General features: G+C 45.6%; 2 protein-coding genes and 2 long non-coding RNA genes across 16 annotated transcripts in view; 2 read left to right on the top strand and 2 right to left on the bottom strand.

Moving 5' to 3' along the window:
• Positions 1 to 2071, top strand: part of LOC109676010 (leucine-rich repeat-containing protein 37A2-like) — a 49759-nt gene extending 47688 nt beyond the window's left edge. Inside the window, exons 14-17 of one of the 2 annotated variants that reach the window (XM_074045622.1) lie at positions 62 to 111; positions 1435 to 1486; positions 1567 to 1709; positions 1809 to 2071. In XM_074045622.1, coding sequence (XP_073901723.1) covers positions 62 to 111; positions 1435 to 1486; positions 1567 to 1709; positions 1809 to 1935 — 372 coding nt within the window. In that variant the 3' untranslated portion in view covers positions 1936 to 2071. The remainder of the gene's footprint in view (positions 1 to 61; positions 112 to 1434; positions 1487 to 1566; positions 1710 to 1808) is intronic. The other variant, XR_012438518.1, reaches the window with a different exon arrangement.
• LOC109676013 (uncharacterized) overlaps positions 1 to 27888 on the bottom strand; it is a 355135-nt gene that overhangs the window by 198811 nt on the left and 128436 nt on the right. For all 9 annotated transcript variants that reach the window (XR_012438536.1, XR_012438541.1, XR_012438534.1 and 6 more), the window contains 2 exons: positions 11451 to 11626; positions 10866 to 10969 (listed from right to left, as the gene is read on the bottom strand). This is a non-coding gene — a long non-coding RNA (uncharacterized lncRNA). The remainder of the gene's footprint in view (positions 1 to 10865; positions 10970 to 11450; positions 11627 to 27888) is intronic.
• On the bottom strand, positions 13036 to 15232 carry LOC141413713 (uncharacterized). The gene is made up of 3 exons (XR_012438548.1): positions 14850 to 15232; positions 14560 to 14656; positions 13036 to 13951 (listed from the first exon to the last, which is right to left on the bottom strand). It is a non-coding gene; the product is annotated as an uncharacterized lncRNA (long non-coding RNA).
• Positions 15288 to 27888, top strand: part of LOC109679135 (leucine-rich repeat-containing protein 37A2-like) — a 127873-nt gene continuing 115272 nt past the window's right edge. Inside the window, exons 1-4 of one of the 4 annotated variants that reach the window (XM_074045629.1) lie at positions 15313 to 15433; positions 16825 to 16844; positions 16941 to 17029; positions 20358 to 20605. In XM_074045629.1, the coding sequence (XP_073901730.1) occupies positions 16982 to 17029; positions 20358 to 20605 (296 nt within the window). In that variant the 5' untranslated portion in view covers positions 15313 to 15433; positions 16825 to 16844; positions 16941 to 16981. Of the gene's footprint in view, positions 15434 to 16824; positions 16897 to 16940; positions 17030 to 17050; positions 20027 to 20357; positions 20606 to 27888 lie in introns of those variants that run through there. The other 3 variants (XM_074045628.1, XM_074045630.1, XM_074045627.1) reach the window with 3 other exon arrangements.

The raw sequence follows: 27888 nt of genomic DNA, 5'->3' as shown, positions 1-27888 counted from the left end.
AGATTTGAAGATAGTGTTCACTGTGGTGGATAATCATGATTGTGCTTTCTTCCAAAAACAGATTTATTCCCACAGACGAACAACAGAGGATGATAGAGAAGGCTCCTCAAGGTAAATATAGGTCTTTTTATGAGGGTCTGAGAACGAGGGGAGAACTTAGAACTCATCTCTTTAGATCCCCTGGTCTAACAAGGAGGAAACTGCCAGAGGTGTAAAGTATACATATTTCCCATAGGGTTTTGATGGGCTCCAGCAAAAGCTGTTCCCTAGCCAAGGCGGAGATAGCCAGGACTTTGCTGTAATTAGTCCCTCAAGCATAGAGGGTGAAGAGTAAGAGGTTTGGGCTGTGCCTGCTCCTGCTGCTGGTGGGCATCAGGCCCAAGAAGAGGCCTTCTAGGGAACTGGGTTAGGAAGCCCCAGGATGTTAGGACACAGGGCTGGTGAAAGATAGAGCGTCTGAGTCCTTCCTCTAAAGTGGTGGGAAAACTGACCTTCTCAGTCCTACTGGTTACCTTCTCATCTCTACTCTCTCTTTTATCCAAACCTCATAGAGTTTTAGCTAGGAGAAACAGTAGTTTGTCTCTTCCTTTTATAGTAAGGAAATGGAGAAGGAGAAAGAGGAAATACCTTATCCCAGGGTCACACTGCTAGTGAGTTATCAGGAAGGTGGCTCCTTTCAAGCCTGACACTTCTCCATTGATTACACTGTGGTTGGGCTGTGATTACATATTATATCATGAATCAGTACTTATATGCCATGAAGACAACCATAGTCTCTGGAATGATACACTCTGACTTTTCCTATTGTTTGTATTCAGAAAAGATACGTTGTGTGTTAGTGCTAGTCATGGCCGTTAAACTGATTTCATGCCACATTTATTAGTGACAGCCTGCAGTAGAAAAATCTTTGAGCTAGATAACTTCATTAGCTGGACTCAGACATTTGCTTGGGCTTGGTGTGACTCAACTTATGGGTAAAGCGGCTAGGAAAACAAAAGCACCTTCTCCCTCACTCCTCACCCCAACCCAGTGAGCAAATGATGCATGAGAAATCAAGTTTGCAGGGGACTGATATGAAAGACTCTGGAGAGCGTGAAATGCTTCTTCCCAGTATGGTTGTGCAGTTTGTTCACTGCACAGGGGTACTTAGCAGAGGAGAAAAGTGGAGCTGATGATCCTGCCTATGCTGCATGCAAGCCACACACAAAGGTCTCCCCAGACATGTGGGGCTCTTTGGGACAGGCATGGACAGCTGCTGGAAGCCCTGCATGCATGGAATTGTTTTCAAGCCCCCAGGTCTGGGGTGACTTTGCTCATTGTGATTATGGACCAAAGCACAAGTTTTTGTCTTAGTAAGACCTGAGATGTACATCATAAGAGACTTGTAAAACAGCATGAATCACTAACTGTCTTGTGCATGTGTTTTCATCCAAGGGGCTTTTTCGCATTTCTGCGCAGGAGATACCCAACAGAAAGTGAGAGTCAGGCAAGTTTGAAGAGGACTTGGTGTTGTGGTGGGAAAAGGGAGGGGAAAGCAGAATTAATATCTCCCCTTTTCTTTTCTAGGAGGGCTTCCTTTGCTTAAGGCAGCCACTCTGGCTTAGGGATATGTACAGACCTCTCAGTGCCACCCGGAAGAAAAATATGGCCCAGAAGCTACATGACAAGGACTCTTCTGATGAGGATGAGATTTTCAATAAAGATGCAGGGTAAATGGCTAAGGGGTGATTTAAGATTCCTGTCTAACATGGGAGTAAGGAACATTTGGGACTCTTTAGAGTAAAAGCTTTGCTTGTTTCTTCTCCTAGGGAGCTCACTGAAGTCATCGTAGACAGTTCTGGATCTTCAGGAGAAAAAGGCTTGAATGATTCTCCCAGGGAGCTCAGCGAAGTCGTCATAACAATTCCAGCACAGGCAGATTCAGCCCGAGGGTGAGAAGAGGGAACTGGCTGAGGTGCTCTCCACTCAGCCCATACAGTGATGCCCATCCCGCCTCAGAAACTGGCAAATTTTTGTTTGACACTGCTTGTCAAACACTTATTATTCTCATTAAAATGTGTAAAATTTCTAACTCATTCTATCCATGTAGTAAGAAATTAAAACCTAAAGAGTTAAATAATGTATGTGCAAATAACAAGGACACAGGCAGGAAAACTAGAACTGATGCTGGACTCCTTTGTGGCAGTCACGCTTCTGGAAGAAGCAGTGTAGACAGAGAAGAGAGCTTCCTGCCTTAGCTCCCCCAGTTTAATCATCCTCGGGGAATCAGAAAACACATCTACAACGGATGCGGAGTTTTAAGTCAAATCCCAGTTGTTCTCTTGCCCTTTCCTCTGTTCATCAAGAACCAGTCATTTCCGAGGTGTCTGACCCCCTGCCCCCTGGAGACCATACACCTTGTAGAACTTCTCACTTGGTGTTGGGGACACTAGAATATCTAGATCAGTGAGCCTACTGCACTGTGGGGCCAGGTCTTGTGGGTTTTTTTCCCAAGCCCTCAAACTATTAACATGAGTATGTAGCCTGTCTTAGAAGTGTTCTCCACTTTGACAAATGGGTAGAAAATTGACCTTAGTTTGTTTTTCTTTTAAAACTATTGACCCTGCCAGGCACCAGTACAGGCTCACTCCTGTAATCCTAGCTACTCAGGAGGCAGAGCAGAGATCAGGAGGATTTCGATTTGAAGCCAGCCCAAGCAAATAGTTCAAGAGATCCTATCTCGAAAAAACCCTTCACACACACACACACACACACAAAGAGCTAGTGGAATGGCTGAAGGTGAAGGCCCAGGACTGCACCAAAACACAATTGACCCTTGGACAATTGTAGAGAGGTACCAGAGGGATAGTGTAAGAATGTGCAGGATAATTTCCCAAGACTGCCCTCCCTAGCCTTTATTTCCAAAAATAAACTGGTGGGGCTACTTCTCCATTCACATGGGCTCCACAGCCTCTCCTAACCTCACTGAGGGTTGCACATTTGCTGCTCAGCTCCTTCCAGTTCTGCCCTGCTCCAAATCTATCTGCTTCCTGCCTTGTCCAATGGGCATCGGTAGCTACATGATTGCAAGTAGCTATTTACAAAGGACACAAGGGGTCCTTCACTCCATGCTCAAAAACAGTTATTAATAAATCATGTTGAGAATGTATTAAACACATTTGTGAGTAAAAGAAAATCAGAATAAACAAGAATAATCCACCTACTGAACACAAGAAAATGATGGCATTCTAGTAATATGAGATGAAACGGTGCCAGCCACAAATGGATGAACAGCCCCAGGTCTCCTGGAGGAGCAGTGTGCCTGGAAAGCAGCTCAGTGGGTTTTGCTGGTTAGGGTTCCAAGCAGTTAGTGGCCTGTCAGTTCCTCATCTGGCTGATAAGTTAGCTAATTCTGGGCAGGAGATCCCTGTTATCTTGATGCTTCCCAAAGTTCCTTCCTAAAAATGAAAACCAGTGTTTCTCCTTCTATGGTGACAAGTGAGCCAAAAAATATTTACTGAATTTAAAGCACAAGACTAAATAGTAATCATAACAGGAAGCACCAACAACTACCACTTAAAATCAGCTTACTTGGTGCCAGGCCTTGGGTTAGGCATTTCACAGTCTTTCATCATTTAGCAACTTTTTTTTTTTTTTTGCATTATTTTTTTATTTTGTGAGCTCAGGGCTTCATGCTCACAAAGCAGGCGCTCTACTGCTTGAGCCACACCTCCAGTCCATTTTGCTGTAATTATTTTGGAGCACTGTTTGCCTGGGCTGGCTCAATCTGTGATCCTCCCAATCTTAGCCTCCCAAGTGGCTAGGATTACAGGCATGAGCCACTAGTACCTGGATAGAGGTGTTTCCCTAATAAAAGTATTGAACAAAAAGACAGGAGCTAATAAGAAAGGTACTTCGGGCTTCCCAAAGTGTGACACAGGACTCCAAGAAGCTTTATTTTGGCATATTTGCATTATTTTAAATTTGACACAAAAAGTGAAGTTCTTTTTTTATGTAACCCTATCTCAAATTTGTACAATTAAATTGTACAAATAATTAAAACTCACAAGCATTATATTCTACATTGTCCAGCTGGTCCTAGATGGGGCAGAATTTCTGCCCCAATCCAGACTTTCTGCCCGGCCAGCCTGTGGCCAGCTGTCTGTCCTCAAGCCAGGCACACACCCCTGGCTGTAATCTGGAAGAAGAATGGTGTCTTGGGTTGGGTGGCACAGAACATGACTGTCTCCATCTTACTGATGGGCAAACTATAGCTCAGAAGACCAGCTCTTAGCTGAGACCTGAGTGAAAGAAGTGGACACCAGACCAATGCCACTACAAGAAAACTCTCAGTGATCCCAGCGAAACCTGTCAGAGAAATGAGACATTTTTAACAAGATGATGAAATGAGGCAAAATATAATTAGGGCAAAAATGCTGCAGACCAGAGATATGTCAGTTCAGTGAAGGAAAAGTTAGGTGGCCTAGGGAGAGTCCAAAAAGGGATGGAACTTAAGCTGGGTATGGGTTACATGCAAGATGCTGTGACGGTGCTGGGGAAAGAATTGACTAGGACAGAGTCCCTTTTCTCAGGGGGCTCCTAGGCTGGGAGGATGTACAGACATCTCAATCCACACTGAGAAGACAAGTGTATTGGATGAGACCATGGCTGCTTATCAAGATGTGGTCCAACTCTGGGTTTGCTGGAATAGAGCAGATACTAGGGATGAAGAGAAAAGGAATAAAGTTGATTCCTGACAATAAAGATTTCCTTTCTGACAACAGGAAAGACAGGCATCTAGACAGTGGACAGTACAATGGCAAGGAAGCACAAATCCTTGAGGGAGGCCTGCATGTGGGCAGTCTGATGTTCTGGAGCATGACATGCAAGCGTGCAAGGAGTAAAAGGCATAAATGCTACACACTGCATAGGGGCCAGGGACCCTGATCCCAAAGGCACAGGAACCAGAGGTTGAACTACTGATGGGTTACAAAGTGAGAAGACATGATCAAGTTTGGAATTTAGTCCTTTGATGGTGGCCTAAAAGTAGAGGGAGAGCAGGAGGTCACAGGGGTCTGGACTAAGCAGGAACTGGGAGAAAAATGGAGCTCCAGATAGGGTGTTTGATTCAGCAGGGGTTTTTCTAGCTCAACAGGAACCACCAAGCTCAGTTGGAAAAATTAGGCTAATGAGGTCATCTCTCCACCAAGCAACAGCCACAAAGGTAACATAGATGTTCCCTGTTTCCCTAGTCCTATAAACATACAATACATGCCAAGACAGGCTCCTTCCATACAGAAACTCCAGCCTTGGTACCCACAGTCCTGCTAAACCTGGCCTGACTTTCCTTCTCTGAAAGCTTGGGAGACAGAGTGTACTGTTAACATTCTGCTTGTAAGTACCTCTCCTCCCCACCAAAAAAAAAAAAAAATCACCCTAATTTACATTTCAGCATTTGGTGCTACTGTCCCCCTTATGTGACAGTGGGTAAGGAATTCTGTGCCCAGGAAAATCAATGAGCAGTTGGCATGGAGGGGAAGACTTGGAGCCTGGGGTAAAAATCCCCAACCATTGCAAGGGCACCACTAATACACCAGCTCAGAGGGTCTCCAGTCTGGCTGACTCAATCCATGCATCAAAGTATCACGTACCTAATGCTGGGTACCAAATCACCCCCCGACTGTGACTTAAAATGACAATAAGCTCCTATTCCTCACAGTGTTTGCAAGTCAAGAATTGAGGAGTAGCTATAGCGGTTCCAGCTCTGAGTCTCTCATGAGATTCTCAAGACTTCGGTCAAGGCTGTGGCCATCTGAAGGCTTGACTGAGGCTGGAGGATCCACCTCCGAGGTGGCTCGTTCCCTCACGCTGTGTCTTGCCTGTGTGGCCCTGTCCACATGCTACTTGACTGAATGTCCTCACATCGTGATGGCTGGGCTTCCTCCAGAAACACTTTTTATTTTTATGACCAAGCCTCAGAAAGCACACAGCACCCTTCTGCCACACCACATGAACAGAAACGTCACTAAATCCAACCTACACTTGAGGAGAGAGGATTTAGACTCTGCCTTTTGAAGAAAGAAGATTCAAAGAATTTGTAGACATATTTTAATACTACCTGCATTAGGAAAAAACCCTTTTCTCTACTTCTGACATTAGATGGGGGGTTGTCCCACACCAAGCAATTTTCCAATTTTCTGTGGACACCAGCTGGGTAACCTATAATTCCACTTAATTTTACTACCAACTGGGGTTAGTGCCAGACTCCTCGCATTAAGGACTCAGTACTACAAGACTGCCTCTACTTCAGAGGAGGACTTGAGGCCAATCTCAAGTCCAGGTTGTCACCCATGCTTCTGACTAACCATTGACCTCAGGTTTGATCATTTGACAGAATGACTCCTGGAGTGCAGGAAAACTGTACTTCCTACTGTGGATCTAGTACAAAAGAGTATTGTGTTTTGTTTTATTTATTTTTATTTATTGTACTGAGGATTGTACCCAGGTCCTCATGTACCACCTGATGCATGCCTCCAGCCCTAAAAAGGATATTTTAAAGGGTACAATGAACAGCCATATGAACAGATACATAGGGTGAGGTCTGGCTGGAAATGTTCCCACGGAGCATGGATTTGGGATACACCACCCTCCCAGCATGTGGATATGTCTATGAACCCAGAAGCATTCTGAATCCCATTTTTTGGGATTTTTTTAGGAAGGCTGCATCATGCAGACATGATTCATCATTAATCTCCACCTCCTCATCTCCCCCCCAGAGGCTGAATACTGGAGCTTAAAGTTTTAAATACCCAATTATGATTTAGTCTTTCTGGTGACCAGCCCCCACCTAGGAGCCCACCAAAAGTTGCTTCATTAGAACAAAAAAATGCTCCCATCACCCAAAAAGTTTCCAAAGTTTTTAGGAGCTCTGTATCAGGAACTGGGGGCAGAAACCAAAAATATATTTTTATTCTGTCATACTACCTCAGACAAGAAACTAGAAGGCACTCTGGATACTTTAAGCCAAAACAGATTTTCTATAGGCTGTTAGTGCTTCCCTTTCAACCTACAAACCTTCCCTCGAGTCAATCCTAGAGACAAAGGGGACCTATCCTAGCAAGCTTTTGTGTGCTGCCTTAACTACTGCAGTATCCTCTTGAAACATCCAGAACGGCTTCTAGTTTCTTGTCTGACGTAGTATGTCATAACAAGACGAGGGTATAGCCCTCATTTATATGAAGCCTCCATAGTATTCAGAGGTCAAAGTCTCAAAGTCCTTCAGCCCTACAAACCCAAGCCCTCCACGGTGTGGCGCCAAACCCTCCTTCCAACATTATAACACAGAAAGCCTCCACTTGAGCTGCTCTTGGCACTTCTGTTTGGGCCTCCTCCTGTTTTGTTTTGCTTGTTGCTGTTGTTTTGAGGGCACTAGGGTGGGAGGCTAGGGCCTTACACTGCTAGGTAAGCATCTGCTACTGAGTTGCACCCCATTCAGCTTTCCTCTTCTTGAGGGTCACGCCCTCATCTACATGAGGTAGAGCAATAAGTAGACAGAGCCTGGGTTCTTGACAGTGTGGACCACCAAATTAACCCTGGGCTTCTTAATTGGATTATTACATGAGAACTCAATAAACTGCTTTCTTTCTAACCCACTGTGTGTTGGGTCTCTCTTGCAATAGCTGAACTTACAACCTACTAAAAGGAATGGGTTAGAGGACTGAGTGTGATGGTTATACCTGTAATCCTACCTAGCTATTCAGGAGGTAGAGATCAGGAGAACTGTGGTTCAAAGGCAACCAGAACAAAAAGTAAGCAAGACCCCATCTCAACAAACATGCCAGGTAAGGTGGTACATACCTGTGACCCCAGCTATGTGGTAGGTAAAAGTAGGAGGGCCATGGTCCAGGCTAGCCTACTCAAAACCACAAGACCCTATCCAAAAAATAACTAAAGCAAAAGGACTAGGCACATAGCTCAAGCAGTAGAATACTGCCTAGGAAGTAGAAGTATGAGGTCCTGAGACCCTAGTACCAAAAAAAAAAAAAAAAAAGAGTGAGTTAAGCTGAATGTGGTGGCACAACTATGGTCCCAGCTACTAAGGAGGTGGAGGTAGGAGGATCACAGTTCATGACCAGCCTGGGCAAAGTTAGCACAAGACCATATTTGAAAAACTAAAAGCAAAAGAACTGGGAGTTTGGCTCACATGGTAGAGTACTTCATGCTTGAGGCTCTGAGTTCAATCCCCAGTACCACCAAACAAATAAATAAATAAATAGATAAATAAATAATAAGGAATGGGTTAGCTATGCTGCAGTGATGCTGTGCAACTCGGGGATTAGAATGGCCCTTGCAGGTCTGTAGCTGGCTAATGTAGCTGTGTTCTAATGCTGTGCTAGCTGGTTGGCTCCATCTGTCCCTGTGGCTCTGTCCACCTGTGCTCACTCTGCACTCAGGGTGGGGAGGTGGTAATTAAGAGGAGATGCTCCTCTCTTGTGAAGGAGGAAGTCCACTGAAGACCAGCAGATGCTCGTGAGGCCTCTGCAAGCCACTTTCACTTCTACTTCATCTCACTGGCCAAAGCAAGCCACAGGGCAAGCCCAAAGCCAGGGGACAAGCAAGGACAGTTTACCCACAATGAGATCATGGATACCATGTGGGCCAAGAAACTGGGGCTAGTAATTCAATGTCTGATGAGCCCTGGTTTGTAGGTTATGCAATCTGGGCCTGCTCTTGCAGCAGTCACCTGGAAACACAATGTAGTGAAGGAAGGGACTCAGTCACTGTTCTCTTTGAGGTCACTTTCAGGAACCATGACAAGGCAAGAACCACATCTCCTTCCTCTCCACACAGCTCCTGCCCCCTTCCCACCAGTGTGTAACACAAGCCCTGCTTTAGGGATGACTCAGGAATATTGCTGAGTGCATTTCAGTCTGTTCCTTCAGCCTCTCTATGTGATTCAGTATGCAATATAGACTGACTTACTGGAGGTCAGCAAATAATGTTATTGCCCCACAAACTAAAGGGATTGTGCCCTTTGGAGCTGAGATCTGTACCCAGATGTGTCTGACACCAAATACTGGATCTACTGCCTCCCACAAGGACCTCCAGAAGAAAAGGATAAACACCAAAACAGATTAGTAAAATCTCCAGGGACCATTTGAAATGGAAAAGATTCTCATCACCTGAAATATCAAAAACCAGCTGGGTGCCAGTGGCTCACATCTGTAATCCTAGCTACTCAGGAGGCAGATATCAAAGCCAGCATGGGCAAATAATTCATGAGAATTTAAAAAAACATCTCAAAAAAGTGCTGGCAGAATGGCTGAAGTGCTAAGAGCACCTACCTAGCAAGCTTGAGGCCCTGAGTCCAAACCCCAGTGCCATAAAAAAATAAAGGCACAAAGTTAGTCAGGGATCCTCATGGCTCAACACAGTGAGATTCCCCGACAAAGTCCCCATGCTCCTCAAAGCCCCTTGGCCACTCTCATCAGGCAAAAATCCAAGTTTAGGCCCAGACATTCTACCTTAATTGCTATCTTCCCCAGAGACTTTGATTTTTTAAAAGGAGAATCACTTAAAGAGCTGTGATGAACCCTAAAGAATGCTGCCACCATCAGGCATAGGCCATGTGGGCAGAGAATGTGTTTTAGGGCAGTGACTCATGGTAAATTTTCCCCCCAGTTCCCAAAAGGGACTATTCAAAGCCCCCCCAAACCCAAGGTGGTAAAAGTGGGGGGATGGGGAACCTAGGAGTGCTGTGAGGTGTCTTCATTATATATGTTGGAGAGTTTGGAGCTTGCTATAAAAAGTGATGGCCCATGGCTCTCCAAGATTGCCCTCACGAATTACAACAGATGTTTTGTAGTAGTTTTGAAAAATCTATCTCCATGGTACTTAGGCACTGGTAAGTGAATGAAGCAAGGCTAGTATAATGTGCATCGTACGTGACTGTGTGTTGTGTATTATCTGTACAAAATTGGGGTCCCAATATAGTAATCACTAGCCACATATCAATATTTAAATATAAATTTAAATTAATACAAATTAAAATTTAAAAGTCAGCACCTAAGTCACACTAGCCAAATTTCCATTGCTCAATAGCCACATGTGCCTGGCTAGTGACTGCAATATTGAACAGCAATGGTTAGACATTTTCATCATTATACGGTTCTCTTTTTAGCAGTCCAAGGGTTTAAACTCAGGCTAGCACTTGCTAGGTCTACTGCTTAAGCCCATAACCCCAGCTTTTTCTTTAGTTAATTTTTGGATAGGGTCTCGCACTTGTTGCCTGATGCCAGCCTTAGACTGCAATCCTTCTACCTATGCCTCCCATTAAGGTGGGACCAAGGCACCAACCACCACACCCAGCTTATTTGTTGAGATGGGGGGGCTCATTAACTTTTTGCCCAGTCTGGCCTCAAACTGTGATCCTCATGATCTCTGCTTCCTGAGCAGCTGGGATTACATCATCATTACAGTTCTGATGGACAGTGCTACCATAGAATATCTCTGGAGGGACATACAAGATACTGATAATGGTGGTTTCCTTTAAGGAGGGCAACTGGGAAGCTGCAATGACACATAGGTGTGCCCTTTTGTATATACCTTTTGAATTTTAGGTCATGTATTTGTATCAAGTATTTGAAAAATTATTTGAAAAATAATACAAATTGGGAATCCCTTCTAGGAATCACTGTACTGGGACAATGGTTCCCAGGAAATTACTTTGCAATTTGTCTATAAAATAAGTTAGTAGATTTATGATTTCACACTTAATTTTTTTCACAGCTTAGACTTTTTAGCTCCTGCCAACCTCTCTGCTCTTAGAAACTCACAAGTAAGAAGTGAATTAGTACTAGTAGAGGGATGTTAAAGGAAAAACTCACCAACTCTCAGGCAGTTAGCATTTTTTTTTCCCTGACAAATTGTGATTGTATTCCATGTGAATAAACGACAGCCATAGTTCCTGTTGGTAAGGGTGTTCCTGGTTCTACAACAGAAATAATCTCCAATCACTCCACCTCCTGAGCAAGGTTGGAATCAGTGAAATAGGGAATGGGGCTCTTGCTTGGAATGAACCTGTACTCAGGCCAGTTAAGGTAGGAATGGGATGGGAGGACCCTTGCAACATGACTAGGCTCTTAGAGAAAGAATGCACTAGATTGAAGGGGCACAGGGAAGTACCTGTTGCCCTGCTCAAAAGTTAACCTCTGGAGCAGTGATAGCAGTGATTCCCAACCTATAACTGCAGATCCTGGGAGGGCCTGAGAGGGCCTCTGAAACCCTGTGTGCCACAAGCACTGTTTGTAAGGCAAATAAATCCTGTCCGTCTCCAACGCTAAAATTTTTACATCACGAATAGCAATCCTATTTTAAGTATAAATTTACATGTTATTTAAACCTTACAGCTGCCTGGGAGGTCCATCTTATTCTCCCCAAATAATAGATGAAGAAATTGGGTAATAACTCACCCAAGCTCAAAAAAATATGTCAGTTCAGGCTCTTTATGTTCCATGTGAAAGAAATCTAGTTGCTTAAACAAAAGATGTCAGCCAGGCATGGTGGTACATGCCTGTAATCACAGCACTTGGGAGAAGGAGGAAGGAAGATCTTAAGTTCTAAGCCAGTCTAGGTACACAGCAAGACCCTGTTTCAAAGAAACAAACAAAAATAGTGCATAATATATCAGATCATAACAATTACTTATTAACTGTCTTTTGCTGAAAAGTACTGATTACTTTCTTTTTTTGTGGTACTGGGGTTTGAACTCAGGGCCTACACCTTGAGTCACTCCACCAGCTCTTTTTTTATGTACAGTTTTTTCAAGATAGGGTCTCGCAAACTATTTGCTGGGGCTGGCTTCGAACCTTGATCTTCCTGATCTCTGCCTCCTGAGAAACTGGTGCCCAGCAAAAGCACTGACTACTTTCTTGGGCCCATGAATTAACTAAAAGCAGTAGAAAAGTTTGGAATCTGTGTCTCCGTGTTGTATCTGTGACCTTTGCTCTGAGCCCTTCTCCCCTGTAGTTACTTTGTAAACACCTTGGCATCTAGGAAGGGCAGGACTGATCAAAAACATCTTTACAAGAAAGGAAGGAGGAAACTACAAGAAAAAACACCAGAGTCTCCACCTGCCAAGCAGCACTGCTTTGCTCAGCCTGACCAGATTTTTTCCCCTCAAGCAATAATCCCCTCAGCCATAATGTCTCCAAAACCCCCGAGAATGATCAGCCAGGCCATACTTTGACCAGGACTATTTATTTACTGAGTTATTTTTGGTAGGACTGGGGTTTGAACTGAGGCATTGGTGTTTGCAAAGCTGGTGCTCTACCACTTGAGCCATGCCTCCAGTCCATTTTGCTCTGGTTATTTTGAAGATGGGGCCTGGAGAACTATCTGCCTAAGCTGGCCTCAAACCTGGATCCTCCCTATCTCAGCCTCCCAAGTAATTAGGATTACAGGCATGAGCCACCAGTGCCCAGGTAACCAGAACTATTTAGTAATTATGCGTACCTTTCATGCGCTGCCCCAATTCTTTTTCTGTTTAACCCAAAAGCTCATGCCTATACTCCAAAGACAGGCTGAATACCCTGCCTCTTCCTGAGGTGCCGGAGCAGCATAATAAATCTTTCTCCGTCTTCATCATTACTCATCTCTTTATTTGGTGTGTTGGGGCAAGTGGCTGGACCTGACATGTGGAACCCCTGGAGTTGGGCTGGGGGCCTAAGACTTTGGTTTCAACACATCAGGGAACCCTAGGGCTTAAAGCTGGCTGCATGAGTGGCTCGTGCATCTTTCTTTATCTGGCTCTCTGCTTTCCTTTGTGATGGCTTTGGCCTTGGGAGGACTCTAGCCCCATAACTGTAAGGTTGGTAATCAGAAATTCCAGCTCTACACTGAAGTCCAGGAAATAGCGCACAGAAAAGCTGCCCTCAAAGGGGCTCTGATTGGTCTGTTGGACCATGGGTCAGGAAAGGGAAGGCACTGACTGGCTTGCCATAGTGCACATCTGGGGCCTTGAAGGAGGGCCCTTAAATCAGTAACTCAAACCCACCACAACTGCAGCGAATGGAGGAGGCTCATACCAAAAGTAAAATAAAGAGGAGGTTTGGTTGTAAAAAGATAAGGGGATGGATAAGGGATGGAGGATCAAAAACTGAAGTTGGATTGAACTAACCTTTAAGCCCAAAAAGCAACAGTTTTTAAAAACATGTTCATAGATGCTATGAACCTGAAAACCTCTCAAGTTCTCTTCTCCGAACTTGAGATTACTTTGTAGATTACTTTATTATTGTTCAAGTTGCATGAAAACATGAGATTGTTTTTTTCCCTGGAGTTTGCCTGGTGGGATCACAGTCCATTGTGGAGAGTGGAGTATGAGAAGCCTATGAGAACTTGACATGAGCACAGCCATGTCAATCTGCAGGCTGGGGTCGGCACAGCCCCCAGCTGCAGAAGGGAGCGAGAGCAAAATGCCGCACCGTTGCTTTATGTAAGAATAAGGATGTTTACACCATGACTGCAGACAGCAACAGTATGTGCAGAAAGTAGCAATCACAGGTTTCTCCTGTTCCCAATAACTACAAGGTCATGCTACTGACTTCGCTATCCCACTTCCTTGTTTGCCCCTGTACATAATAAACTCGCTGGAGGTGGTGGAGGCTGGTGTGTGTCTCCACCAGAGCACCCAGTCCACCTGATCCCAGCTTTCTGCATGTTTGTCTTTTGTCCTTTCTCAGTCTCCCGTTGCTCCAAGTTAGGTTGCTAGGACGAACTCGTGCAGGTTGCAAGAATCCATGAATGAAATTGTTTGCAAAAACATGGAATATATATGTGCATTTGTGCATGTCACTCTTGTCCCATCCCCACCCCCATCACACCCAAGACCCACGCCGTTCTGCACTTCACAAAAGCATGTAGAGTAAGATGAGAAGAGGCAAGCACACCTGCAGACTTCAGAAAGACCGGGAGCCTGGAAAGTAAGAGACCAGCACACAAGGGCTCCTGATAAACAAGAGGTTATTTTGAGGGGTTCCCCCACAGCTCCAAACACTCAGTAGCTTTGCAAAACTTAGTGGAATAAGAGAGGGACATTAAATGCTCGATTTGGGGACAGAAGCATGCTTGTGCCAAGTCACCAATGCTCTGGCTGTGCCAGATATACTATTCCAAGGTAGCTAGATGTCTGTAGAAAATCCTTTACTTCCAGCATTGCTTAAAATGGGTTCAACGGGGGAGAAGAGAAGGAAAGGGTGCAAGAGAGTATGATGGAAATATGTACTCATGAGACCTGTGGAAACTATTCCAGGAATTGGGGGAGGGGGATACATGAGAATGATGGAGGGGGTGAATTCAACTATGGTATATTGCAAGAATTTTGTAAATGTCACAATGTACAACTCAATTCCCTCTGAATTTATTTCCTCCTTCCCCGTAAAATGGGGATAATCTGAAGATAGGAATGTGAAGCTCTGGCAGCTAATGTAGCGATTACTGACTAATAACTGTATTTGAGAGTTTTCTTTTGGTAAGTGTCTTTTTAAATTTTATAGATCTATGTAACCAGTAAAGCAGTCTCACCTGATATTGGTCTACAGAGTTGGCAGGGGAGGAGGCAAGCAAGAAAAGACAAGTGGAGAATATGAAGCTCTGCAAGCAACATTTATCTGGTCTACACCTGTAAATATAATGGTGATCAATTAAAGCCTCTGGAAGTGTTAAAAAAGAAAAACAAAAAAAAATGTACCTGTACCCCGAGTACAACAACAACAACAAAAACCAAGGGTGGTTTAACAGCAAAAGAATATCGTTTGTATGCATTTGTAATCTTCCCGCTCAACTATCAGCTGTGTTGAACCCACTCAACTCACCTAGCCTAAAACTGAGGAGGGGAGGTTCTCGCTCCTGCAGAACAGGCAGCCCCCAAACAGGGAGGTGAGGGACGCCCCTAACAGCTGCTTTGATAAATCGAAGCAGAGACACAGCGACAGCTCCCTGCAGAAGTCACAGAGGAGCTTGAACTGTTCACTCACGAGTGCAACCTTCGGCCGAGGGAAGGTTGGTGCCAAGGCCAAGCGAGGTGAAGGACTCAGAAGCCAGGAGTCGTCTGACGCAGAACTGCTGGGAGCAGGCTGTACGGACGCGCACTGGGCGAGTGCCCCAGCCTTCCGCCCGAGGCTGGCGCCCTGGGAACCCGGGCGACGGGTACAAGCAACGGCTCCCGGGGAACCGCACCTCCAGGCTGTCGAGCGGTTGGCCCCGCCCCGCGGCTTCTCTGAGCTCCTCGATTGGCTCTGCGGGCCGGAGGCGGGGCCTGACGCGGAGCCTACGTGATGGCGTCAGGCGCCGCCGCGCCCCTTCCTGTTGTCAGTGGCCCGGAGGCCGTAGCGTCGGCTCCGAGTCTGAGGCGCTGTAGCGGCCGGGAGCTCAGCCCGCCGGGTCCCTGCTCCCTGTGGTGAGTTCTCGTGACTGGAATGCGGTTGGGTGGGTGGAATATAATTTGGTAACGGGTGAGGCAGTCAGCCAGGGTCCAGGGCTCTCCCTGGCAGCCTGCACAGACCACCGTCCCCATGCACCTGTTTCCCTCTGCGTGGCCTGAATTAGGAGGTCCACAGCGGGGTGACTCCCTGTGCCTGGTTTACTCTGCCAACCCCAGAGGCCAGAGATTGCCTCGGCAGCCTCGCCTCATTGAGGACCACAGTGTTTCCCTGCTTCCCAGATGTCGTGTTCCACGCTGTCCTGTAAGCCTTGCTTGCCAGACTGGCCTTAATACTCCCTGTACCCCATGCCTTGGCCCCCAGCCAAAGTGTCCTCCTCGCAGCCCACCCTGAGTCCAGCTCTGAGGATGGCACTCTCTCGGGCCTCTGGGGTTTCCCCTCACCTGGGATTGGTGTCACTCAGGTCCAGCAGTGGAACCAAGCCACTATCAGCCATGGCATCTCCAGTACTTCCTTGAGCTGGGACAGCTCCATGTCCTTATCTAGCAGGTGGAGATAATAAAATGGCACCCCTAGGACAATTAGGAAGAGCACAAATGCTGCAATCTAGGTAACATTTCTTGGTTGTGTTAACTTCTTTAGATCATAATTATTTGAAAGCAGACAACCTTAACAAGTTTTTTTTCTTGGTGGCACTGGGGTTTGATCTCACTGCTTCATGCTTACTAGGCAGGAGCTCTACCACTTGAGCCACACTGAGGGATTGAATAATGGACTGACTTCAACTATTGGTACCCATATTTCAGGCATTGGCATTCTTTGTAGATTTGGGTGGCTACATCCACTGGGATTACAGATACCATGTATACCTGGAACACATCAGACACTGTGCTGGGTGTTTTATTTGGTCATACTCTGCCTGAGAAATCTGTGCCCCAGCATGCCTTGCTGGTTAGAGGGAAATTGCCATCAGAATCCATGTTGGTCTGTTTAGACTGTCCCTGTGCTGCCCAATGGACAAGCAGAGTGTGGCAACAGACCCTGTCTCTTTTTGAAGCTGCTTGGTTGTATCCACCATAACCCAGATAGCAGACCCTGGACAGGGACAGGAGTCAGGGGCTGGTGCAGGGCCCAGGCCTTGAATGTGAATTGTGAGTCCTGCTTCCCGGTCCTCATGGGTTCTTGGTGCCTTCAGCTGAAGCATCTCCCTGGTGCCCTGAAGCAGCCTTTGGCTCCCTGCCCCCACACGCCCATCCCACCAACCCTGGCTGTCTGTGTAGCTTTTGGTGTTCAGAGTCCTTACCACCCACTCATGGCACACAGGGCTCCTCGCCTCCCAAGGACTCAGCCTCTGGCTTTTTCCTTCCTTAAAATCCACTCTCAGTTTTTACTTTTGTGTTGCTCACAGGCCTTTCGGTTGCAGTTTGAGTAAGCCGAGATGACCGCCTGCTGCTTGCTGGGAGGGGACTGTGGTTGCGGGGTGAGTTGGGAGCATGCTCATCTGGCCACCATCTGTCCCTGCAGGTGTCATGTGAGTCTCCTTGCTTAGTGGTGCCTGAGTGGAAATGCTCTCAGTGGTGGAGAATGGACAGGAGTCCCGGGCTGCCATCCCGGTAGGTGGGCACAGGATGATCAAGGGTGGAAAGGGCTGCAGAGGGCTTACCATTGCATTGGCTTTCCTCACTTTGGTATGAATGGGCACCGCCCATGAAGACAGCTAGGTGGAGAAAGGTTCCAGCCAAAGCAGGCTCTGAGGAGATCCTGTCCTTCCTGGGAGATGTCTGCCATTTTCTTGCTTGTAAAATGGAAATCTATGAAAAGCACAATGAAGATTTAAGGCGGGTTACCTGAAGACCAGGGATTTTCATTCAGCCCTCAGTGTTCTGCCCTTACACTGTGATTGTTCACAGTTTGCTCAAGACATTGATTGGTCTGAAACAGCTCTTCCCAGGCACTGGTTTGTAGCCCCACTAATTGGAATAAATTGGCAGCTTACATATTGAACAAAAATTGTTTGTGACCAGCTCCCCAAAGCCCCTTAGATGCCCTCTCTTGGAGAGTCCTATACGCTGAACTGGCCCTGGGCTGTCTTGGGCACTCTGGACTGGCTGTCAGTTACCTTGGAGAGACAGGAGGTTGGGTAACTTTTAGGATAAGGGGAAGCCAGAGGTGGCTTCTTGGGGGAAACCTGAATTTCCCTTTCCTCCCCATTGCTGTTCCCCACTTCAGAAAACTTTCTTCTTGAAAGTAACTACAGCCCTCAGAGGAGTGCCTTCCCCTCCTGGCCACTAGAGGGTCAGCTTCACCTGTCTCCTGCTGGCTTTCATGCAAAGACCCTTTCCCCATCCTACCCAGAACTCCCTAGAGCTGGAGCTGAGCCCCCAGTGAGTTCAGCGCCCTACAAGGGCAGCATAGATGACTCCTTGAGGGTGTGGACTTCTTGAAGGTGCGTGCTATTTATCCCTGCATTCTCTGACTCAGCACCTAGCAAATACTCAGTAGTGTTTGTACTTTTTATATAACTGCTGATAAGATCTTGCATAAAAAGAACATTTAAAATGGGACTTTTTCGGGGTTAAAACCTGTGCTTCAAAGGGCACTATGAAGAAAGTGAAAAGACAACCCCCAGAAAAAGGAGCTATTTGCCAGTCCTATATCTGAAAAGGATCTAGTGTATCCTGAATATATAAAGAACTGTTACAATTCAGCAATACAAAGACAATCCAGTTATGAAATGGTTAAAGGATTTGAACAGCATTTCTTCAAAGAAATAAACAAATGACCAATAAGTACATGAAAAGATCCTCATTACCATTAGACTGAGGGAAATGCAAATCCAAACCACAATGAGATACTACTTCATACCCACTAGGATGCCTATAATCAGTAAGACAATAAAAAAATGTTGACAAAAATGTGAAAAGTTGGTTGGGCTTGGTGGTGCAAGCCTGAAATTCTACCTACTCAGGAGGAGAGAAAGGAGGATTGCAATTCCAGGACAGCCTAGGAAAAATGGCAATGAGTCTCTCTCAACAAATAAGCCAGCCATGATGGCACATGTCTGTATCTCTGTAATCCCAGTTACTGGGGAGGCAGAGGATCACAGTCTGAGGCCAGCCCAGGCAAAAAAGAGGAGACCCTATCTAAAAACAAACTAAAGCTATAAAAGGGCTGGGAGCATGGCTCAAGTGGTCAAACACTTGCCTAGCAAGGACAAGGCCCTGAATTCAATCCCCAAATACTGCCCCACCCCCCCAGAAAAGTGGAAAAATTGGACTTATGAGACATTTGCTAGTGGGAATGTGAAATAGTGCAGACACTTTCAAAAACAGTTCAGTATTTCCTAGAAAAGTTAAACCCAGAGGTTTTGTTTGTTTTGTTGGTTGGTTGGTTTGTGTGGTGTTGGGAATCAAACTCAGGACCTCATACATACTAGGTAAGTGTTCTGTTACTGAGCTATATCCCCAGCCTAGCACAGGGTTTTATATGACTTAGCAATTCCATGCCTGAGTATATCCCAAGAGATTTGAAAACATGTCTACGTAAGAGCTTGGATATAAATGTTCATAGCATTATAGCCAAAATTTGGAACAACTCAAATGTCCATTACTGATGGATCAATAAAACATGGTATATCCATGTAGTTGAATAAGGAATGAAGTACTGATACATCTTATAGCATAGATAAACCTTGAAAACATGCTGAGTGGAAGAAGCCAGACACAAAAGGTCACATGGTGCATGACTCCATTCATATGAAATGTGCAGAACAGGCAAATCTGTAAAAACAGAAAGCAGATGACTGACTGCAGTCACTCCCAATTCCCTTCTCTTCAGCCCCTGGTGACCATTAATATACAGTGTTTCTTTTGGGAGTGATGGAAAGGTCTAAAATTAGACAGTGGTGAAGGTTGCACAATTCTCTGAACAACTATTAAACTCTATAATTTAAATGGGTGAATTTTATGGTATGTAAATACAGCTCATTAATTTTTTAAATTTAGTTTTCTAAACTATTAACATTTACTGTTTGGACTAAATTCAAAATAAAAGAGTTAAACATTTATCCATTATCCTAACACTTAAACCAGTTTTTCTGTAATCCCTTGTAGTCTAGTGTGTTTGGGAAAAAAACACTTCTTGTAATTTTGACATAATTATGATTAAATAACTTTTGCTTTTCCCAAGGATTTTGTGTACATTTGTAATGTATTCATTATAGGTATTTACTATGTGCCAGGCATAGTGCCAAGTGATGGAGACACACAAGGAGCGTTGCCCCCAGTGCTGAAGATCAGGAAGTATTATTTCATCTGACAGATGGGGAAACTGAGGCTCAGAGAGGTTAAGTGAAAGGTCTGAGGTGCCCCCGCCGGTTATGACAGAGCTGAGACTGAATGGAAGCCTTTGGCTGCCAGGCCCAGATCTTTCCTAACGTAACCATGCTATTTCCTTGTTGTTTGGCACCGTGCTGGGATCTACCACAGGCCCTGAGCATAGGCTCAGCATGCCCTCTACCGCGGAACCCCACCCCAGCCCTTTTCCATGTTTTTATTGTTCTACAGTGGCACATTCTGTCCCGCAGCTCATCTCTGCAGAATCCCGGCCATGTAAGTTAGCTGGGAAGCCTAAGCCCTGCCCTTTCCAGTCACCCCTAGACATAACTGTGATGGAGCCAGAATTTAAACACAAGATTACATAGCTATAAGTTCACTGAAGTTTGGTTAGAAAACAAGAAGAATCCACAATAGAATATCCAAATAGTATCTTCTCTATGCTGTGTCTTTATTTGTCATAATGTGCAGAAGGAATCTATAGATACACACATTGGTGCGTGCGCACTGTATTTGAACACGCATTGAACGACAGGCCAAGGGTTACATTTTAGGGGCACTCTGTAGGATTGTCCCCTAAAGGTGTCTTCTGTTTGGCACTGCCTAGGTCATCAAGAAGAAACTGGTGGGATCCGTGAAGGCACTGCAGAAGCAGTGTGTGTCCCTGGACACAGTGGTCACTAGTGAAGACGGAGATGCCAACACCATGTGCAGTGCCTTGGAGGCCGTGTTTATTCACGGCCTGCATCCCAAACACATCCGTGCTGAGGCCGGAGGAAAAAGGAAGAAACACGCCTACCAGAAGCCTCTGCCTCAGCCTGTCTTCTGGCCCCTCCTGAAAGCTGTCACCCACAAGTGAGATCAGCTGGAGAGGGTTTGGTTGGGGAAGGAGCTTCAGTGTGGGAACTTGGCTCTTTCCAGCTGTGCGGAAGACACCCTGTGCTGTAGTGTAGAGATAGTGAGACAGGCCCAGAGAATCTACTAGAAAGGTTTATCTCCAGACCAAGCTGCCCAGCCAGCCACTAGACCTTTCAACCCTCGGCCTTCAGGCAAGAGCCTGTGGCTGCTTCCCACCCCAGGGCTTCTGACTTTTTTGACCGCACCTAGAAGAGTGAGGCACTTATAAGAGCTTATGTGGCCTTCAAAGCCTAAAATACTTACTCTGTGACCTTTACAGAAAAAGTTTACTGAAACTGCCTTTGAATATTTGAACATCTGTGTCCTATTACATTCATTATGAGGCTTGAGGATTTTTATCAAAGAGTGGAATCCAGGTGGAATATCTGAATTTCACCTGGGGACCCTGTCTTTGGCCTTGCCCCTAACTGCCTGGGCTTTTGAGTAAGTAGCTGTCACTGCACCTCTAAGGAATATTAAATGCCACCTTCATTTAGGCACTGAGCAAAGGTGCCTTGTCAGCCTCTGATCTGTATTTCCATGCCTGCTGACACTGTCCTAGATCAGGTTCTTACCCCTTTCCTGGGTGACATTGGCTTTCTAATTGTCCTCCTACCTTACTCTATGTTTTCTTAGGCCAGTCAGCTGGTAGCATGTACTGAGCTGAAGCTAGCTGGAACTCAGCCACACTGTCCAGGGGAGTGTGGTCTGCACTTCCACACAGGAGGCACACACAGGGCACTGTGGTAGCACAGATGAGGGGCATTTATGTCAGACGGAGGCATCTGGGACCTGAGTTTGGTACACCCGAGGTCTGATCTCCTTACCCAGAGCAGTCCACCCGATAGTGTACATAGCTGTGGCCAGGTCACTTTCCCGTGCAGAAATCTTTAGCTCCCACATGCAACCCTGGAGTCTGATTCACTAAGTTGGGGCCCCTGCATCTGTACCTGATAAGTTCTCCAAGTGCTTCTGCTGCACTTCCGTATTGGGAACCTTTGCTGCATGTGGCCTTAACAGTTTAATATTCAAGACCCTCCATTACCTGGCCTTGCAATCTAATCAGCCACTTCTTCACTGTTGTAATTGGAGTGTTTTCACTCCTGTTACAGGCCTGTTGCTTTTCTGCCCTTTATGCCTTTTTCCTTTCAGAACATTGTGCCTAGAAGGTTCTTCGTCTTTGCCTCTGGAAAGCCTTCAGGGCCCCAGCTCAGCTGCTGACCTTTCTATGGCATTTTTCTTACTCTAAGGCAGAAATGATGGCCGAAACTCCCACACCAGCTCCACCAACAGAAGGGCTCCATGGCAGTTACTTGGGGCTGGGGGTATAGCTCAGTTGTAGAGTACTGCCTAGCATGCATAGGCCCTGGGTTTTGGTTTTAGTTTTTAAATCAGAACACTATTGAGCACTTAGTGAGTCTCATGCACACCTCATTTCTTTGCGCTGTCTCCCATCAGTTCACAAGTCACTTCATTCATTCATTCTTTATTCTTCCAGAGTTTCTTTATACAAATGTAAACTAGTATGAATAGATATCCGGTGACTTGATTTTCTGTGTCTTTCACACAAAGGTAGTTGCTGTACACTGTACACACTGTCCTGTGCCTTGGTTACTTTTTGCCTTTTTTTTTTTTTTTTTTGGTGGTACTGGGTTTGAACTCAGGACCTCACACTTGCTAGGCAGGTACTCTTAACTACTAGAGCCGCTCCACCAGCCCAGCTTTTTGCCTTTTGATGAACAATGTATCTTAGAGATTGTATGTAGAGAGGATTCTTCTTTCTTACAGATACGTGGCTTTCCATTGTAGGAAGGTAGCGTAATTCATTTAACCAGTCTCCTGTTGGTGAACACTTGGACCATGTTTCATCTTTTCCTAATTCCAACAGTGCTATAATGAATTAGCTTTTGTTTGTGTGCAAGTATATATAGGGAAAATTCCAGAAGGCTTTCTGGGTCAAAGGGTAAAGGGTAGGTATTGCCAAATTGCCATCCATGAAGTGTAAGCCAATTTGCTCTCCCATCAATACAAATGAGTGCCTATTTGCCCACAGCTTTGCCAGCTGAGTGTTGCCAAGTTTCACTTTCTGCCCAATCTGATAGTAAAATACATAGTTTGTCTTAAAGTGGCTTGCATTTGCATTTCTCTTTCCAGATATTTAAGGGTTATTGGTTTCTCTTTATCTTAAATAGTCTATTCATGTCTTTTGCCCATTCCTACTGAGTTATTTGTCTTTTTTTAATAAATTTTTTATTAGGATATATTTGTTATACAGGGGGGATTAATAGTGACACTTCTGATTAGGCTTGCATTGTAATTAGTTACATCATCCCCGTCATCTCTCCCCCTCAACCCCTTCCCCATCCTACTTAGAGCAATTGCAAGCTGTTTCTTTGTTCTATTTCATATATGAAGTCTGTCAAACATATTCCCTTACTTTAATCTCCTTGTTAGCCTTCCTCCCCTCCCACTAGTAACCCCCCCACACACCTGTACCTATTTTACTGTCCCGTCTTTTGTTATTAATATATTTGTCTTTTCTTATTGATGTCTATGAGCTTTTTCTATATTAGGGAAAAAGCTCTATTACATGAGTTGTGATTACTCCTCTCCTTTTTTGCAGCTGGTTCTCACTATGTTGCCCAGGCTGACCTCAAACTCCTGGACTCAAGCAATCCTGCTGTCCAGCTTCCTGAGTAGCTGGGACTACAGGTGCCCAGCCAAGAGTGTCTTTGGAGTTTGCTAATAGTTTTATTTTACTGCACAAGTTTTCTTTATTTTTTAAAGATATTTTTATTTGACACAGTAATTATAATATTTGTGGGGCACAGTGACTTCTCCAGATGTGTGTAAAATGTAGAATATTCAAGGTAGTTGACATATCTATCCCCACAGACATTTATCATTTCTTTGTGTTGGGAACATTCAAAGTCCTCTGTACTAGCTATTTTACATATTTACTCCATTGCTGTCAAACATAGTTCTCCAGTGCTATGAATTTAGAAGTTATTCCTCCTACCCAGCCTCACCCCCATACCCATGAGCCATCCTCTCTCCACACTCTCCATCACTCCTCCCCTACACCCTTCCTAGGCTCTGGTAACTGCCATTCTATGCTCTTTCTTTGAGAACAACTTTTCAGTTTGCACATATCAACGAGAACACGGAGTATCTGTTCTGTGCCTGATTTATTTCACTTAACATAGTGTCCTCCAGTTCCATCCATGAGATGAAGAATGACAGGATTAGTATCCCGTTGTGTGGGTACACGCTTTTTCTCATCCATCAGTGGACACCTAGAGCTACACTAAGCCTTCGAGTGACGATGTCTCTCCACCCTACTGATTTCATTCCCTTGGGTGTTTACCCATAGTGGGGCTCTGGAGACATGCAGTTTTATTTGGAGCTCTTTGAGGAACTTTCAGACCATTTTGCATAACAGCTGCCTCAGTTTACATTCCCACTAACACTGTGTGGGATTTCCCTTTCTCCACATCCTCCCAGCATTGTTACTTTTTTTGTCTTATAAATGTTCTTGCCGGGCATGGTAGCCTGCGTTTATAGAGTAAGGTACACTTAGGAAGCTGAGGCAGGAGGATTGAAAGTTCGAGGCCAGGCTAGGTAACTTAGGGAGACCCTGTTTAAAATAAAAAATTTAAAAAGGCTAGAGGGAGCTTAGTGGTAGAATGCTTGTTTAGCATGCACAAAGCTCTGGGTTTAATCCCCAGTACAACACACACAAAAGAGTTATATATCAGTTATTTTATAGCTTTTCAATTCTGAGTCTTTGTTACAGACAAGTCAACTAAGTCTTTGTCTTAGTCTGTCTCTACATACACACAGTCATGAGAACAGATTCTGAAAAATGCACCATTAGGTGATTTGTTGTCATGTGAACATCCTGCAGTGTACTCACGTAAACCTATGTGGTGCAGCTCACACCGTTTGATGTGGTCTGCATGGAGTCATAGCAACCAATGTATGAAGCAGCTGCCGGTGTAACGCACACACTTTCACAGTAAACTTTTTTTTTTTTTTTGGTGAGACTGGATTTTGAACTCAGAGCTTTACACTTGCAAAGCAGGTATTCTACTACTTGAGTCACACCTCCAGACCATTTTGCTCTGATTATTTTGGAGATGGGAGTCTCAAACTATTTGCTTGGGCTGTCCTTGAACCACAGTCCTCCCAATCTCAGCCTCCTAAGTAGCTAGGATTACAGGTGTGAACCACTGGTGCCTGGCTAACCTATTTTTTTTTAAAGGAAAACACTCTGAAATATGGATAAAAAGTGCAGGTTAATAAATAGATAAACCAGTAACATAATCATTAATTATTGTTATCAAGTATTATGTACTGTACATAGCTAATTATATGTGCTGTACTTTTTTTGCCAGTGCTGGGATTTGAACTCAGGGCTTCATGCTTGCAAGGCAGGCACTCTATAGCTACAGCCATGCTTCCAGCCCTGTGTGCTATACTTTTATATAACTGGTGACACAATAGGTTTATTTACACAGCATTGCCCCAAATGTATGAGTAATGTGTGGTACTCTGACTTTACCATGGCTGCAGTACTACAGTATCACTAGGTGATAAGAATTATTCAGTTCCTTTATAACCTTGTGTGACCACCATCACATGTGTGGTCTATCATTAACCAAACCCTCATTATGTGGTGTATACTCACTCTCTCTCTCTCTCTCTCTCTCTGTGTGTGTGTGTGTGTGTGTGTGTGTGTATGTAGAAATTTTTCCATTTTTTTCTTCCAGTGATTTTATGGCTTCATTTTATTACATTTAACTCTTTAACCCTTTGAGGGTTTCTCATATGGACAGAGAGTCCTAGGCCCACCTTTATTTATTTTCCATCTAGATGGCGGCCACCTGTGTCATGATTTTTCACTGTCCGGTTCTTCTTTCCCTTGGGATTTGTGAGGGCGTCTTCAGCAGGGCCAGTCCAAGCTGCATGGGGTCTGGTGGCAGTAGCTGACTGATTGTTCTCTTTCTTCTGCCTCTTTCCAGCTGCAGTGCCGTCTGAGGGGTGCACCTTACATGTCTTTATTCCCCAGTGCAGGTGGAGTAGCCCACCTGAGAGTGGGGAAGGGCATGTGGAGTGGGTGAAGGCCCTAGCAGGAGTTCTCCTGCTCCCTGCTTCCCTCCCCTTCCTGCGCTTCTAGCCTCTGTGTGACCTCCCTCAGCTCCTGGGGACTAGAGGGCTGGTTCAGGATACCCTACTCTCTCCTGGGGCCTCATGACAGGCTCAGTGTGCCCCAGCATTCCTGGGATTGCAGCCTCGCCCTCAGGCACAGTCTCTCACCTGGGCCAGGTCCTACACACCCACCTGCCCAGCCCTGTGTGACTCAGGCAGGAGAAGGTTGCAGCTGGGAAAAGAGGAGGAGCAGGGCATGTGACTTGTGGCAGCCACCTTGTTCCCAAGACCCCACCTCAGTGTTGCATCCTCAAGGAAGGAATCCCCAGGATGTCTGTGACTGAACGGGGGTTGGGGGAGCTGGAAGAGCAAGTCTACTTCCAGAAGAGAAATAATGGGCAACTCATATGGTGGTAACAGTGAGGGAGGTCAGGCATGATAGTGCATGCCTGTAATACCAGCACTAGGGAGGCTGAGGATTTTAAATTTGAGGCCAGTCTGGGCTTCAGAGAGAGACCCTGTCTCAAAAAAAAAAAAGTTTTATAAAAATAAATACAAGAGCCAGGCATGGTGGTGCATGACTATAATCCTGGCTACTTGGGAGGCAGAGGTTGGAGGATCTTAATCTGAGGCCAGCCCAGACTAAAGCTCAAAACCCTATCTGAAAAATAAACTAAAGCAAAGAGATGTGGGCTCAAGTGGTACAGTGCTCAAAGTGCGAGGACTTGAGTTTAATCCCCAGCACCAAAAAAAAAAAAAATTCCTATTTCCTAGATTTAACAATGTTGACCATGTTTATTTTTATTTTGCTAAAGAATTATAAATTCCAAACACCATTATGTTTCACGCATGAAAACTTCAGCATGTGTCTCAAAGTTCTATCCTTCTTAAACACTCTTCCATTACGATAGCTAGCAAAATTAATAAGAACCCCTTCGTATCAGCCAAGACCTGGGCCATGGTCAGTCCCCCATTGTTCTCAAACACTGCTGGCTTGCTTGACCCAGAGGCTAGCCAAAGGCCACACATGGCACTCAGATGTCTCCTGTCTCTCTTCAACACCCGTACTCTTCTCCCTGCCTGACGCTGATGTACTCAAGAGAACAGACAAGAATGTGTGTCTGCCCTGTGCCTGTGTGCTTCCTGGGGGCAGTGAACCCATGGTTCTCTGAAAGGCTTAGGTGAGTACAGGTCACCAGACTCAGTGGCTTCTGGTGTGGAGGCTCCTTTTCCAGGCAGTGGCCCAAGAGCATTCAGATGGCAATAAAACAGGAGCCTAGAGATGGAGCTGTGTTGTTAGCCTCAGCCGGTTCACAGTCACAGGGTGGTAGGGTGAGAAGCAAGGTGAAACCGTCAACATTGAGGGAGGGCAGAGGAGGTGGAGGAGCCTGAGCCCAAATGGCTGGAGAGAGGAGGAGAACCAAGAGGCATGGTTCCACTTTCAGAGGACACAATTTTTCTTTTTAAGTGGGAGAGACCTTGAGTTTGTGGAAATGGCAAGGGGTTCAAGGTGACTGGGAAGAAGGGTGGGGATTAGAGGGGAGACCTCTCCCCAGCAAGCAGATGCCATGGTGGCCCAGGCTGGAGAGGCTGGCTTAGACAGGAGACCCCTGAGCCCTCCACTGGGGAGGGAGGAGGGGAAGGCAGATGCAGATGTTTGAGGTGTAGGCAGAAGGTGGCCACCCCTTGCCACAATTTCTCAACTCCCTAGCATGGCTCAAAAACCCTTTGCTGGCCAGGAGATTCCTTAAGGGGCCATTTCAGATCACTGCTGGCCCTGATGGGCCCCTGCCTGCCTTACACAGAGCTGCAGGTAGTATGAACAGGTGAGGAGCTGCACCCCAGACCCCACCCATGCGGTCAGCTAAGACTGGGACAGAGTCCAGTGCTGAGGGTGCCCAATCAAAACCCAAAGGCAGAAAAGCAGAAGTGCACTCTGCTTTCTCACCATGTCCCTGTTTGTGTAGGAATTCAGAGCATGCTTGGCTGTCACAGAAACTGGCCTTGGGGCAGGTGGGGGGGGGCAGTCCCATTTTGCTGCTAGAAACTTAAGCCCAGAAATTCCATTAGTTGCAAAGAGAGAAGCTGAA

This window comes from Castor canadensis, chromosome 11, assembly GCF_047511655.1.
Source record: "Castor canadensis chromosome 11, mCasCan1.hap1v2, whole genome shotgun sequence".
Lineage (NCBI taxonomy): Eukaryota > Metazoa > Chordata > Mammalia > Rodentia > Castoridae > Castor > Castor canadensis.
This window is presented reverse-complemented; position numbering and strand designations above follow the sequence as displayed.